Raw genomic sequence first — 16673 nt, forward strand, 5'->3', positions numbered from 1 at the left:
AAGAAAGGGGGCTGCTGCAGTAGACAGAGGGGTCTTGATATCGGTGCCTTCTCTCCTGTGGTCACAAGAATCATAGTTGGCTGTGCATGTACCCAACTGAAGAGAGCAGACCCAAATTTCTGAAAGGTATGTATATGCTGGAAGGGAGCACAGGGAGGGTGAAGACACAGGTGGCAGGTTTTGCAGTGGACTTGTTTTGCAATTGGCATTTGAGGAAAATCCAAGCCATTTGGGACATAGTATTGCAGAAACAATTAGGTATTGAACCTTCCAATAAAAAGTCTGTAAAAGCTATGTGCTCCGTGCAAACTGTGATCCGCTTTCTGAGTGGGTTGGAACATCCTGGGGAAATGGGTGACTACAATGTTGGGTTCACTACCAACTCTTTTGCCCCTGAATGCTAAAACACTGGTTTCTCTGGAAGGGTAAAACTAATATTGGAATACCCATGTTGTCTGCTTTTGTGCCTTACTACAAACTGTAAAAAAAAAAAACTAATAATTTTATAGGGTTACTCTGTTACAGTATGTTTACTGGAAAAATATTTCACTATTTGGGATCATATATTAAAAACATGTCATCATTTCTAAATCGATATCATATGTAAATGTACTATTACTCACTGAACCACAAATATGCACAAAACACCATTCTACGTAAGCATATCATTACATAATGGAGAATAAGAGTCATTTTCAATGCAAACAAAGGACCACATTCCCACACCCTATAAATATTGCTCTTGGCCATAGTACCAAATGAATTGCTTCTATTGCACATTACCTGCAGCGTACGACTCAACAGCTCACATTTTCCCATCATTTCAGCAAAAGCCGTGCATAACTCTTTCGTACAGAGGGAAATTATTATGGTTTTTATTGCCATATTGAATAGTAAAAAGGGCTGAGGCGATAAATAACCATTGCAATCATTCTCATCACAAGGAGCCAAGTACAATATATAAACTGGTCAATGCAGCCATTCCTCACTGAATCAGCGTGCACAGAAACATAGAGACATTACTTTTTCTATTCATCTGTGCAATGGAAAATATATATATATATATATATATATATATATATATATATATATATATATATATATATATATATATATATATACTAGCTATTGAACCCGTTCTACGCCCGGGTGGCGAGCATTTATATTGGAATATGGTCTCCATCCTGGTATGTGCTGCTCCTATCCTGTCATATGCTGCTCCATCCTGCGCCCCCATCCTGTCATGTGCTGCTCCACCGTGTCATGTGCTGCTCCATCCTGCGCCCCCATCCTGTCATGTGCTGCTCCACCGTGTCATGTGCTGCTCCATCCTGCATCCCCATCCTGTCATGTGCTGCTCCACCGTGTCATGTGCTGCTCCATCCTCATCCCCATCCTGTCATGTGCTCCCATCCTGCGCCCCCATCCTATCACGTGCTGCTCCATCCTGCGCCCCCATCAGTGCGGGCGGCTGTGCTGAGTGCGGGCGGCTGTGCTGAGTGCGGGCGGCTGTATGTGGCTGTGCTGAGTGCGGGCGGCTGTATGTGACGTGGCTGTGCTGGGTGCGGGCGGCTGTGCTGGGTGCGGCAGCTGTGGACAGCTGTGCTGGGTGCGGTGGCTGTGCTGGGTGCAGCGGCTGTGCTGGGTGCAGCGGCTGTGCGTGGCTGTAGGCGGCTGTGCGTGGCTGTGGGAGGCTGTGCTGGGTGCGGCGGCTGTGCGTGGCTGTGGGCGGCTGTGCTGGGTGCGGTGGCTGTGCTGGGTGCGGCGGCTGTCCGTGGCTGTAGGCGGCTGTGCGTGGCTGTGCTGGGTGCGGAGGCTGTGCATGGCTGTGGCGGCTGTGCGTGGCTGTGCTGGGTGCGGCGGCTGTGCTGGGTGCCGCGGATGTGCTGGGTGCGGCGGCTGTGCTGGGTGCGGCGGCTGTGGGTGGCTGTGCTGGGTGCAGCGGTTGTGCGTGGCTGTGGGCGGCTGTGCTGGGTGCGGCGGCTGTGGGCGGCTGTGCGTGGCTGTGCTGGGTGCGGCGGCTGTGCGTGGCTGTGGGCGGCTGTGCGTGGCTGTGGGCGGCTGTGCTGGGTGCGGCGGCTGTCCGTGGCTGTGGGCGGCTGTGCGTGGCTGTGGGAGGCTGTGCGTGGCTGTAGGCGGCTGTGCGTGGCTGTGCATGGCTGTGCTGGGTGCGGCGGATGTGCTGGGTGCGGCGGCTGTGCTGGGTGCGGCGGCTGTGGGTGGCTGTGCTGGGTGCGGCGGCTGTGCGTGGCTGTGGGCGGCTGTGCTGGGTGCGGCGGCTGTGGTCGGCTGTGCTGGGTGCGGCGGCTGTGCGTGGCTATGGGTGGCTGTACGTGGCTGTGGGCGGCTGTGCTGGGTGCGGCGGCTGTGCGTGGCTGTGGTCGGCTGTGCTGGGTGCGGCTGTGCGTGGCTGTGGGCGGCTGTGCTGGGTGCGGCGGCTGTGGTCGGCTGTGCTGGGTGCGGCGGCTGTGCGTGGCTGTGGTCGGCTGTGCTGGGTGCGGCGGCTGTGCGTGGCTGTGGGCGCCTGTGCGTGGCTGTGGGCGGCTATGGTCGGCTGTGCTGGGTGCGGCGGCTGTGCGTTGCTGTGGGCGGCTGTGCGTGGCTGTGCTGGGCGCGGCGGCTGTGCTGGGTGCGGCCATTTTCTTGGTCCTGCTCCCGGAGTCGGCGCCTGCGCAGTCCGCGCTTTCCGGCGCCATTTTCTTGAAGACACTGCAATGTGTCTTCAAGAAAATGGCGCCGGAAAGCGCGGACTGCGCAGGCGCCGATTCCGGGAGCAGGGGGACAGTCACGGCCTGGAAGCGCGTCGGTGGAACGGGTCAGGTAAGTATACTCACCCTCCGCCTCCTGGCTCGTCCCTGCTTGTCCGGTGGAGATCGCGGTGTGCGTTCAGCGCTTACGCATACCGCGATCTCCTGGGAGCGTCGCTCTGTGCGGTCCAGACTGCGCCGGCGCTTGCGCAGTCTATAGAGGCTTCGGACAGAGTGACGCTCCCAGCGTTATATATATATATATATTATATATATATATATATATATATATATATATATATATATATATATATATATATATATATATATATATATATATATATATATATATATATATATATATTACAATAGTTCAAAGCCTTCTGACAGCCAAATGAAATGTAATTTTTAGGTCTTGCCAGACCATCAAGCCTATCGGAACAAGACACATTTGAAAATAAGGATATATGATAACCTCAGTTTAGCTATGAAGAGAACCAACTAGTGGATTTCCAACTCATAAAACATAAAGGAGAACATTGAATATGTATTGATTTCCATAGCTACAAAATTGTATGTACTCTCTAGGCTTTCTAGCCAAACATCAAGAAGCGTTTCTCAGCTGAATTAATCTTTGAAACTAGTTAAGGGCGTTCTGCCCTAGGATTAAAAAAAAAAGAAAAGTCTATTTCCATTCAAAAGGGAAAAAAAAAAAAACTTGTAATGCTAGAACGAAGCTAGGAAATGGATGGAGGTCTGCGTTGTAGGTTATAGCGTCATGATCAGCATGTCAAATTTCTATTTGCATATGTGTAACAGAAAACATCATGAGATGTCAAAAGCTATTTCTCACTTTTTACCGGCTCTTTTAAGTTTTAGAAGAGTAGCCGTGCCGCAGTAGACAAAATGTGATCACTGCAGTCAGACAGCGTCACAGAAGTTCAGAACAAACAGGGCTATTTCGTTCTCTCTCCATGTACAAAATAATTGCAAAGCCTTTCCATCCAGGCACAAAACCCAAATTATCTCCTGCTCGGCTGAGCACTAACTAGAATTTAGCTTCACTGATACAGGTGGCCTACTACCAACCACCCGAAAAAGAAACAATATAGGATGTGTGCTACCTCACACAAACAGCACCAGCTGGAGACTAGCAGTGGAATAGACTCTTTCTTCCTTTTCCGACAGTTTTTCGTCCATCTAAATTACACACCTATCTAAACCCAGTAACAAATCAGCCCAACCTCTGGACTGACTGAGGGCTAGAGAGAAAAGCAGGCCAACTAGACTATCATTCCCTAAAACTCCAGATCGGAGGAGCTATCAAAGCTCTTAGCAAAATATACTTTGCTAGGAAGTCCAGATTTCATGGATTCCTTATACCTCGCCCATCTTTTCCTGGATTAGTTATTTCCAGTGGCCTAGTATGCACATAAGAGAAATCTTAGGTGAATATAACAATTCCAACCTGTTGTCTTGTCACTATCTCACAAGGAATCTAAAAAAATCTTGAAACTTCACTTAAAAATGAAATCTTGACAAAAAAATTAAAAAATTAACACCCGCCATTAGTGATGAGAGAACGTGCTCAGATAAGGCGTTATCCAAGCATGCTCATGTGATAACCAAGTGTCTTCACCGTGCTCAAAAAATATGTTTGAGCCCCCGCACCTGCATGTCTCACAGCTGTTCGACAATCGCAACACATGCAGTAGTGGACAAGCAATGCTAGTCAATGGGAAATTCACATTTGGTGTGCACATGCTGCAGAAAAAAAAAAAAAGCGGAATCGCAGCTTTTTTTCCCTCACCATGTCAATTCTTTTGGCGGCTCTACAGCGTTTCTGCACCCATTGACTTCCATTGTGTCAGGCCAATCCGCAGCAAAACCGCAGGTTTAAAAAAGATCTGCGGATTTGCCTGCGAGAAACGCTGCAGATCGGGTGGGGGGTGGGGGGGGGAAGTGTGTAGGTGGAGTGTGGGCGAATACTGTGTGTTGGCGGAGAATGCGTGTGCGGAGCTGTGTGCGGGTGTTTGTGTGTCTGTGGGTGTGCGGGTGTTTGTGTGTCTGTGGGTTTGCGGGTGTGTGTGTGTGTGCGGGTGTGTGTGCGCGGGTGTGTGTGTGTGTGTGCGGGGGTGTGTGCGTGTGTGTGTGTGGGGGTGTGTGTGTGTGCGTGTGTGCGGGGGTGTGTGTGTGTGTGTGTGTGTGTGTGTGTGTGTGTGTGTGTGTGTGTGTGTGTGTGTGTGTGTGTGTGTGTGTGTGTGTGTGTGTGTGTGTGTGTGTGTGTGTGTGCGTGCGTGCGTGCGCGCGCGCGTGCGCGCGTGCGTGCGTGTGTAGGCAAGCATCATCCGATGGGACTACTAGTCCCATCCAGCTATGCCTGCTACAGTGACAGGTAGCCAGATGATGGGACAGTATTAGTCCCATCATCCGGCTACTGTGTTGAAGTGTAAAAACAAAATGTGTGTGCGGAGAAGATGTGTGGGGCTGTGTGTCTGTGTGTGTCTGCGGGGCTGTGTGTGTGTGAGTGTGTGTGCGGGGCTGTGCGTGTGTGCGGGGCTGTACGTGTGTGCGGGGCTGTGCGTGTGTGCGGGGCTGTGCGTGTGTGCGGGGCTGTGCGTGTGTGCGGGGCTGTGCGTGTGTGCGGGGCTGTGTGTGTGTGTGTGTGTGTGTGTGTGCGTGTGTGGGGCTGTGTGTGTGTGTGTGTGTGTGTGTGTGTGTGTGTGTGTGTGTGTGTGTGGGTGTGTGTGGGTGTGTGTGGGTGTGTGTGTGGGGCTGTGTGTGTGTGTGTGTGTGTGTGTGTGTGTGTGTGTGTGTGTGTGTGTGTGTGTGTGTGTGTGTGTGTGGGTGTGTGTGTGTGTGGGTGTGTGTGGGTGTGTGTGTGGGTGTAGGCAAGCATCATCCGATGGGACTACTAGTCCCATCCGGCTATGCCTGCTACAGTGACAGGTAGCCCTCGATCACCTATAAAATAAAAATAATAAACCAACAGTATACTCCCTGATCCAATGTAATACATTTAATAATGAGTGTCCCGCGACAATCTCCCGAGGAGAGCTGTCACATCGGCAGATGCAACCGCTCTCCAGGGGTTCCGGGATACAATGACAGAAGGTATCCTTCTGCACTGTATCCCTAAGCCGCTGTGATCACAGTATAGTTCATAGTGTCACTTGCAGCACCGCTGCATGAGAATTTTCCCACGCAGCAGTGCCATTGAACCCTCAGTGATAACACTGCAGGAGCCTTTGTCTACTGTCAGTGTGTCACTGGAGGCCTATAGAGCTGTCACATCTCCTGATGTGACAGCTCTATAGGGGAGATCGTTGTGCGATACTCGTTATTAATTGGACTGCATCAGACCAGGGAGTATACCGTTGGTTTATTTATTTTTTTTTTATAATTTGCAGGTGATCGATGGTTTTGGGGAATTAGGCGTGGTTGTAAATATGGTGAAATTAAAAATATTAAAATACTTTTATACTGGCTGTGTCTTTATTTAACTCTTTCACTACTATAGGATTAGTAATGGATCGGTATCTTAATGATGCCTCTCCATTACTAACCGGGCTTAGTGTCACCTTACAATCAAAGGTGACATTAACCCCTTATTACTCCATATGCCATCGCTACAGGACAGTGGGAAGAGAGAGGCTAAGTGCCGAAATTGGAGCATCTTAGAGATGCGCCATTTCTGGGGTGGCTGAGAGCTGGTATTTGTGGCCGGGGTGGGGGCAATATCCATGGCTCCTCTCTAGGCTATGAATATCAGCCCACAGCTGTCTGAATAGCCTTTTCTGGCTATTAATTATAGGAGGACCCTACGTCATTTTTTTTTGGTGGGGTTCCCCTATTTTAATAGCCAGTAAAGGCTAAATATACAGCTGCAGGCTGATATTCATAGCCTGGGAAGCTCCATGTGTATTAACCCCTTCCCAGGCTAGAAACATCGGCCCCGAGCCGTTGGTTTTCCCTCTCTGGCGCATAAAATTGCACGGGAGCCCACACCATTTTTTCCCCTTTTTTAAAAATTAAAGGTATTGCGTGCAGATTTTGTGTGTGTGTCTTTATGTAACTATTTATGTACCATTTTATTAGGCTTATTACTAAACATCAGCCTTGGTATTATCTATCACCCATCTATCACCTATCACCCATCTATCATCTATCACCTATCACCCACCTATCATCTATCACCTATCACTCACCTATCACCCACCTATCACCCACCTATCACCCACCTATCACCCACCTATCACCCACCTATCACCCACCTATCACCCACCTATCACTCACCTATCACTCACCTATCACTCACCTATCTATCTATCTATCTATCTATCTATCTATCTATCTATCCATCTATCATCTATCTACAGTGCCTTGCGAAAGTATTCGGCTCCCTGGAACTTTTCAACCTTTTCCCACATATCATGCTTCAAACACTTCCACTTGTAGTTGATTCTTCACTAAAAATTTACGTTTGTTATCTTTATGTTTGAAGCATATGTGGCCTGTGGGAAAAAGTTGAAAAGTTCCAGGGAGCCGAATACTTTCGCAAGGCAGTGTATCATCTATCTATCATTATCTATAGATATATCTATCATCTATATCATCTATCTATGATATATCTGTTATCTAGCTATCTACGATTTCCCTATGATCTATTTACCTATCTAACGTGTGCGTGCGTGTGTGTAAACATTATTGTTCAACGGAGTATGTAAAATACGAGGTTGGACAAAAATGACATCACAATTTTTTTTTTGTTAAATAATAGATCTTTATTTAGGTTACAAAAATGCAGACAAATCCGCATGAAAAATGCATGAAAATCCGCACAAAAAAAATGCATCAAAAACGTGCGGATTTTTACCTGCGTTTTCTGCCAAGAAATGTAGATTCTGTGCAGAAAATTCTGCAGACAAATCTGCAACGTGTGCACATACCCTTAGTGATCAATTTTGTATTGCAAGTGAAACTGGACATCAAACACTAACCGAAAGGCACCAGAAGGGGTCTACACCATGCCAAAGTTGTGTGTTTGTTTTTTTTTGTCTGTGCGACTCGTGCTTCATAATAAATAAAATTGAGAGGCTTCGAAAATGTTTACAGTTTTTAATCATTGACATATCACTAAAGGGAATCTGTCAGCAGGTTTTTGCTACCTCATTTCAGAACGGCATAATAATGATGTTAAAGAGACCATGATTGTGAGAAGAGTTTTCAGATGTACCATGCAGCAGTGCTCAACAAGCTAACCCAGCCCACATACCCGATTAGCAGCTTTCTATTTACATTGTATATTTCCAGTAAGAACCCAATTAGTGGGTGGGTGCAAAGTTGGATCAGGATTCATGGGGCACCTAGTCTGGCAGTGATAATTTCCTGCTGATAAAAAACTCACTGTACAAAAACAACAAGCACACAGCTTTCTGCTGCCCTCAAAGTAACGGTTCGTTCACATCTGCATATTAAAAAAAAAAAAATCGGTGAGTGCAAGGTGAGAAAGAATATATTTAAAAAAAAAAAAATTGCACTCGCAGCGATTTAACTCAATTAAGCAGTGTTCATCTCCCAGTTTTTCCTTTTCCTAGTTGTATGGAATTATGGTGAGGAAAATTTTAAAAATTCACAGCATGCTGCGTATGGTATTGTAAAATGGCTTAGACTCACCAATGCAAGTGAATGGGTGCAAGAAAAAAAAAATTGCACGGCACACGGACCAAGCATGTGTTGTCCGATTTTTACACTCCTATCTCATAGGATCCCAGACATTTCATCAGCCAAGTACAGTAAATTCACAGCTGTGTGTGTAGCTTTCTGTACATGTATTTAGCTAATAAATAAAAGAAAAAAATGTGGTGGGGTCCTCCTTAACCAGCTGAGGGAAAGCAGACAGCTGATAGCTAGTCTTAATTAGTCTGAGAAGGGGGCAATAAACATGGAGTTTCCCAGGCTATTAATATCCGCTCACAGTTGTCTACTTAGCCTTTACTGGTTGTTAAAAAGGGATATTACATGGGGTCACTCCTATTTTTAATAACCAACAAAGGCTAAGCAGACATCTGTGGGCTGATATTAACAGGCTGCGAAGGGGACATGGATATTTGGAACACCTCACATTTTTTTGGGAGGGAACACCCTTTTTATTAACCAGTACAGGCTAAGTAGACAGCGGTGAGCTGATATTAATTAGCTCTCAGCTGTCTGCTTTCCTCAGTTGGTTAATAAAAATAAGTGGCACTCCACACGATTTTTTTCTTTAGTTATTTACTTACTTATTAGCTAAATACAAGTACAGAAAACTACACACACAAAGCACTAATTATATATCCCACTAATATATTTCTATCTATATCTGTATATAAGATTGTTTTATTAGTTGGAAGACTAGCTTGAAATAACAATTACTGTATCTAAAAGGCAATGTTAAATACATTGCATAGGGATTGCATATGCATGTTATACGGATGCTAGGTGAGGGAAAAAGGCACACTCGCATGGCATATAGATGCTAGGTGAGAAAAAAAACACGCATGACACCAACTTTTCTGGCCGAAAAGCTCACCTATTTTATATAAGCAGACGTGAGCATACTCTAAATAGCAAAACAGATAGACATGTCTATCGATCCTATGAGTTCCATATTTCGGCTTCTTTTCTTGTTGGTGTCGCAACGTTGAGGAGTGTATCTAAGAAGCCAAATGTTTGCAGACCACGCTGGTCCATCAGCATCAATACCTCTTGTGCACACCAGTGTAGATTCTACAACTGAAGACGAATGAAGCATATCATATAAATAATATTCAATTAACGGCAATGGGAGAATTTTCAGACATTGAAGAAAGATCAGTTTTTAGATTCAAAAGGTCTAAAACACATGCGTCAAAATAAAAACACGAAAGACTTCACAGAAAACACAACAGCGCATAACAATCCATGAAGATGTTGGTGAAATATCCCTTAATTACATGTTTACAGCTAGAAACACTTGCACACTCCAGAGTTTTGATTTATAGAGTGGACAAAATCACTGAATTGCCTTGGCAGTGGTAATCATGGTCCCGGAAAATCTTTGGTTGTCATGGTAATAGCATGTCGACCTCCCCCCAGGAAGCTTTCTCTACCTGCCTGACATCTCATGTCTGCACAACACAGAAGTGAAAGACTGAAAGGGGTGAATGCTTTTACTGTGCTGTACTACTAGAAACCTTCCGGCACATTAGGTGAATGCGCTACAAGAAGAAGGCGGCACACGTATAGTAACTGCACAGACATTCAGGCCTTTTCAATGTGATAAATCCCTTTCTACAAGCTAGTGGGGAAGCCATCACGAGGCTACACTCCTGCTGTCTCTTTAAACTATTCTACAATTTCCGGAAGTCCTTCTCAGATTGAATTATGTTGAGCCTTAGACGTTTTTGGGACGGACTACATTGAAATAGTTATGTGCACATAATCGAGAAAATGTACAGAGATCGGAAACCAGCCATAAAACTGTGCACACATTGTTTCCTTTTCACGCTTGGTGCATTTGCCAGGGGAATCTCCAACCAGATTTGCCAACGTAAAGCAATAATACATGCGTCTGTATGACAGTGTCACACTATAACACCAATCAGTCATTACTTTAAATTCCTGCCCAATATGGTCCGATAGATGACTTTGCCTGAAAGCGGATTTCAAGGGCACTATATCAACACTGGTCAATCTAAGAAAAGGTAAAAGGAGTAAATTGTGCCAAATTTGATAAACAGCCCATTCCACTTTAAATATAAAGTCAGAAAATGAAACACAAATCTTCACAAGCTCATGGCAGGTGTAAGTCAGAATGTGTGACATTTTGTCGAGTACGAGGCATAGCATCATGACTCAGTCCAGCTCCAAGTACTGCATGTCCACTTTTTCAACATTAAGCAAATAAGGCAAAAAAAAGAGTCAAAAAATATTGCATGGTTTTTCTCTTTGCAAAACATTTCATTTTTTTCTGGCTCCGTTAATACCCAAATCTGGCCTACACTGCTTCATAAATGTAGACTTGTGTGTCAGACACCTTTTTATCATTGGGGCACCAGCAGGATAAGGAGATGGTGCAGGTTGGGGATAGTGCTGGAAATGTGAAAAGTTGTCATGTCGATCTGGGCCAGCACTAGCTTTCTTTTGTGGGATCAGAGCCACTCCCCAAGCACATCAATGAGCCTTGTACACACATGACCTTGTTGCTGGTTCACTAACACAAGGATGCTTCTGGTAGGCCATAACTACTGCATGTTGGAAACACACCAGAAGAACTGCTGTTTTAGCGGAGTTCTGACCCAGCCACTTAGCCATCGCCATCTGGACCTAGTAAAATTTGTTCAGTTCCTTATTAAGCCTATGTTTACATCGTCAGCTATAAGTCTATCTGTTACTGTACTGTAATCCCTTATGTTCTGCAGGACTGGTATCTACCATTATATGATCACTATATGGCAGTAATATCAGTGTTGGTCTTTGTATAGAGATTTTTTTTTTTATTAGTAAGAGAGCAGTCACCTGCTGAGGTTCTCCTACATCCACTATTAGGGCGCACCACCATAGTTGTAATCAGAGTTACATGGTTAGAGGCCAACTCAGAAGTTTTGCCCCTCCCCCTCTTCTCTGAACCAAACCTTGCTCTTTAAGGCCTCTTTCACACGTCAGTGTCTCCGGTACGTGTAGTGACAGTTTTCTCACGTACCGGAGACACTGACACACGTAGACCCATTTAAATGAATGGGTCTATGCACATGTGCGTGTTTTCACACGGACCGTATGTCCGTGCTGAAAACACGTAGACATGTCCGTTTTTGACCGGCAGCACGGACCACAATACGGAAAGCACACGAGCACACGGAGAACAGTGTGCACTCTCCTCCGTGTGCACGTACCGCCCGCAGGAGAGACAGCGCTACAGTAAGCGCTGTCCCCCCCGCTGTGGTGCTGAAGGCGGAATTCATCTCTTCTCCCCCGCTGGAGAGAAGAGATGAAAGATCAAGTTTTTTTTTTTTTTTTTGTGAAAAATAAATTTTGCATGTGCCCCCCGCCTCCCCCCTCAGTGCGCCGCCTGGCCCCTTGCCGCAGAAATACTCACCTAGCTCCCGCGATGTCTCCTCTGTCCTCTTCGCGCTGGCAGCTTCTCCTGTGTGAGCGGTCACGTGGGACCGCTCATTACAGTCAGGGTATATTCACTGACTGTAATGAGCAGTCCCACGTGACCGCTCACACAGGAGAAGCTGCCAGCGCGGAGAGGACAGAGGAGACATCGCGGGAGCTAGGTGAGTATTTCTGCGGCAAGGGGCCAGGCGGCGCCCTGAGGGGGGAGGCGGGGGGCACATGCAAAATTTAATTTTCACAAGAAAAAAAAAAATAAAAAAAAAATCGATCTTTCATCTCTTCTCTCCAACGAACGCTGGGGGAGAAGAGATGAATTCTGCCTTCAGCACCACATGCGGGGGGGACAGCGCTTAGTGTAGCGCTGTCTCTCCTGCACGGTCCGTGTGGTCCTCAGGCGGCACACGGGCGGCACACTGATGCCGCACGTGTGCCACACTGATGTGCCACTTGAGCACACGGACATACGGACACGGATATCTCCAGTACCGGTTTTTCCGGTACCGGAAATATCAGGACGTGTGAAAGAGGCCTAAATCTGTGTTTGTGGTTCACTAATTTTTGCTTTACCTCTTCAGGAAATTAAGCCATTATCCTTTGCTGGAATCCGCTTCTAAGACATAAGACAAAACTACGTTTCCTAGTTTTAAGGATTGATAATGGCTCTCCCCTGAGACTGAGACAAAACAGTGGGACATAAAACTGATAAAGTGTTATCTGACTGTTTAGGTGTATCACAAAGTTCAGTGCACAAATGTTAACGCCAACCTCAATTACAGAACCGAAAATATAATCAGGAATCTAAAGATCATTAACCAGCTGCTGCATTGCTGTGGGTAATTTATTTATGAGGCACAACAACCACAAGATTTTTTTCTCTAGCTGTTAAGCACTTGCAAGTCAATTCATGTAGGAAAAAGCAGGGACTGGAAAGCTAGAGACTGTACGACAGGGGAACACAATGAGCACACAATGAGTACTTACAGCACAGCGCTTTCTGCAGTCTCCTTAATTTCATGGCAGTTCTGTACGCCGAGAATCTCACATTGTTTAAGTCAGCTGAGGAGGAAACACAAGATGGTTAAATGCAGAAGCATAAAGGGACTATTCCCATCAATTCCAATAACATACCACAGGTCTGCTCGGAGGCCATGATAAAGCTGGAAATACCCGGTAGCATCTAAAACCCAACTCAAAATGATGCGGATTTATGAAAGTACCAGTTAACCTAGTGCAGTGTTCTATAGTAAGGGTGGAACTGGCCCACCAAAGCACCAGGGAAAAAGGGGGACATTTAGATACGATGAGAGGCCCTAAGGGTCCAAGCAGAAAACAAAAATTAAATCAAGTTGGGTCGGTTTTGTTTTTTTAATTCTACAGCACCCCACTGAAATGTGCTTTTCACAAACTTAAGCCCCCCGTACATCTTTGATATCTGGATGACAGTTAGGTCTGCAACTATCTCCGCTGACATAATTATAAATGGGGTAGAGGGAACAATGGAGAGTCAGCTCACCGCAAATCGGAAGCCCCATGTCAGCAGGATACCCCGCACGGAGACGTCCTAGTCAAGGCAGATTTAATCATGTGGAAAAAAAAGTGGTTCTCCAGCGATGGTGGAAAAACTGGTAAAGTATAACACGTCACATTTATGTAAGCATATTAAAAGCCCAACCTATCGACATGACAGAGTGTAGCACTACAGAAAAAAAAAAAGCTTTTCGGCTCAAACCAAGAGACCATGACTAAGGCACGCTAGCAAAAACAATTTTTTTTTCTGTAGTGCGGCACTCTGTCATATCAATATGTTGGACTTTTAAGATGCTTCATTTAATGTGAAGCTTTATTCTTACCTGTTTTTCTATCATCACTGGAGAACCACTTTTTTCCTATCTCAGCTGACTCCTCCAAAGACAGCCGAGCACTCCTGTTTTTTTTCGGAAAGATCCGTTGCCTTCTGTACCCCTCTGTGACAAAGTTATACCCACGAAAATAAAGATGCAAATCCACTGATCAAAACACAGCTGCGCCAACAGAGTTGTTCTGCAGCATGCGCCAAAATAGTTGAAAGCAAAATTTGCAAATAAATTTATAGAAATGTTTATTTTTATGAAAAATCAAAATCAGGGAAAAAAAAATTCATCATCTAATACTGCAAAACAAATCCACAAAAATAGCGTCTGAAAAGTGCCTCAGACACAAGGAAAATCGAAATGTAGCTCATCTGTTATACTTCCATGCGGACACTACTTGCTATGGTTTGGCTTACTTTTCTTTTTAGCACTTTTAGGCTACTTTCACACATCAGGTTTTTGCCGTCAGGCAGGATCCGGCAAATTTTTGAAAAAACGGATCCGTTGCCAATTGTGAAAAACTGATGCAACAGATCCGTCTTTTAGCTGGATCCATTTTTTTTTCCAATGAACCCGGGGATAGAGTTTGGACTTCGAGAGATCGAGAAAGACACCCCAGAACGGAAAATGTGCATGATTTGTATGGAGAATGCATGAAAAACCAGATTCGGAGGCCGGATTCATCATTCCACATCTCAGTTTCATTCGGTTATCGCTGGAACCGTCGCTGGGCGTTTTTTCGCCGGACAGAAAAAACATTCCTTTTGACGTTTTCTCCGGCCGCTGGAAAAATAATTTTTGCAAAAAAAACGGATGAAACGTGTGGCCATCAGGCGCAATCCGACGCTAATACAACTCTATGGGGAAAAAAACTGATCCAGCGGAAAAAAAAAGGATCTGTTTTTTTTTAAAACTCGCCGGATTCTGCCCGACGGCAAAAACCTGATGTGTGAAAATAGCCTTAGTCAGTCATTCTACAGCCCATAAAGAAGCTGAGAAGGGAACCCTGCCGTGTCTCCAAATGCTACTAACCTGCAGATAGAAGATAATGGCATTCTAAAGCTGCCCTGCCGTTGCACGGAAGACTTTATTACTTACGGCAGCCTCCGGTATTCAGTCACAGAGGCATGCCGGCAGGGCTTCAGTCACTGCTCAGTATAGGGTGAGCGGCAGCTGGGAGAATGCCCTGGCACATAGACGTCTAGCCATCACTGCAGCGTATCAGCGCAGAGCTGGATGTCAGTGATAGTGCCGAGGCATACGTACACCTGCTGCTCACCGTATACTGAGCGGTGACTGAAGCTGGGTTGCGCCAACAATCCAGAAATTACAGGACGTTCCATAAAAGTAGGGAATGTTTTTGTCCTGTCCGTAAAAATAAAAAATAAAAATTAGGCGACCGTGATTTTATGAAGCTGAAGAAACTTACAGATTTTAACTGCAATTATCATTTTACAGTTAATGCAGCTGATGTCTTCATATCTAAATTGTAGAAGCATCACTGTGTCTTAATGATTTATTATGGTTTTCCAATGTGTTGGTAAAAAACATCGTTTGTGATTTTTTTGATAAGCGGTCGAGAAAAAAAAAAACATGTTCATGTTGGCAAACCTGGACTGAAGCCACGCCGTCACGTCCCTGTGACTGAAAGCCTGGGGCTGCTGAAAGGAATAAAGATTATTTGCCGCGCTTTCAGTTCAGCTGCCAGGCAGCTTTAGCACGCTATTAACCTGCAGATTAACGGCGTTTGGGGATGTGACAGGTTCCCTTTAAAAGATTTTATGCTAATAAACAAACACCAAAAATATTGGTGAAAACTCAAAAGTTTGAACATTTTTACTCAACACCAGCGAGTGCAATAATGTGAAATCCTGAGAGAGGACTTTGTTGACCTGTTCCCAAATAGGACACCTTCACCTTTCATCCATATTCAGAGGGTAATGGAGTGTCCTCTCAGGAAGTGTGATCGTAAATGGGAGATTGTGTGCAATTATATGACCCACCGATTCACAGGAAAAGAAATTGATTCTCATGGACTCGTTTCTCGGCTAATAAATTAGACAACAATGAATCTTGCTTATATCAACACTGATTAGTGATAATGTATGGAAATCAAATACACTGGCCTAATCTGATGTGAAAACATATTAATAGAAAAACATTACATCCTAGCATAATGTGACTGGGTTCACTTTAATTTCACCCTTGTTTAATCAGATAAATCTCAGCAAAATGCAGTTAGCTGTAACCATGTCTTCTAATGGCCAAATGTCATAGAATCTAATTGGAAGCCTATGGAGTGAACATTTTGTTCTCAGTTATGTCTCTTACACTAGGCATAGAGACACCCGTGGACAACATCAAATTTAAATGCGTGAGGCAGGCTTACAGATCGCGAATATTGGGACTGGAGACATTAACTTTACAAATTGCTTTTTTCCTCTCACTCAAGATACAGTCACCTATGGCACATGTGATACAGACGGCATGTGGGCAAAGTTTTCCTGCAGTATTTGTAAGGCGTAGATTGTGTAAAGATGTGCTCTCCAGGTGCCAGGGTGGCCAAAGGAGAGAAGGAGCCAGGATCTGAATGTTGCGGCACATGGTGGGCCAGCTCCTTTTTGGCTGCACTGTATACAGACTTCTCCATCACTGACTCTTGTATTTTTTATATGGAATGCCATACAAAAAAGGTTATAATTTATTCTCTAGGAGGATTTCTCAACATATATCCGATTCAGAGTGAAAGACAGTGCGGGTGGCCAAATTAGTAAATGGAGACTGCAGGAATACAGTAATATCCCTCTAGCTAAAAAAAAGTTTTTAAAAAGTCCCTTACATCTCCCAAACACCAGAGCAATGTTAAATAGGCCTGGACTAATTTGTCATATGCAAATTAGCCAGTACTGGTTACTTGCCTCAGAATAATCTTATCCAG

At 45.1% G+C, this 16673-nt stretch overlaps 1 protein-coding gene across 9 annotated transcripts in view; it reads right to left on the reverse strand.

The window, feature by feature from the left end:
* Positions 1-16673, reverse strand: part of DMD (dystrophin) — a 3762639-nt gene that overhangs the window by 144758 nt on the left and 3601208 nt on the right. For all 9 annotated transcript variants that reach the window (XM_077296691.1, XM_077296689.1, XM_077296692.1 and 6 more), the window contains one exon: positions 12867-12941. In XM_077296691.1, coding sequence (XP_077152806.1) covers positions 12867-12941 — 75 coding nt within the window. The remainder of the gene's footprint in view (positions 1-12866; positions 12942-16673) is intronic.

Source organism: Ranitomeya variabilis, chromosome 3 (assembly GCF_051348905.1).
Source record: "Ranitomeya variabilis isolate aRanVar5 chromosome 3, aRanVar5.hap1, whole genome shotgun sequence".
Classification (NCBI taxonomy): Eukaryota; Metazoa; Chordata; class Amphibia; order Anura; family Dendrobatidae; genus Ranitomeya; species Ranitomeya variabilis.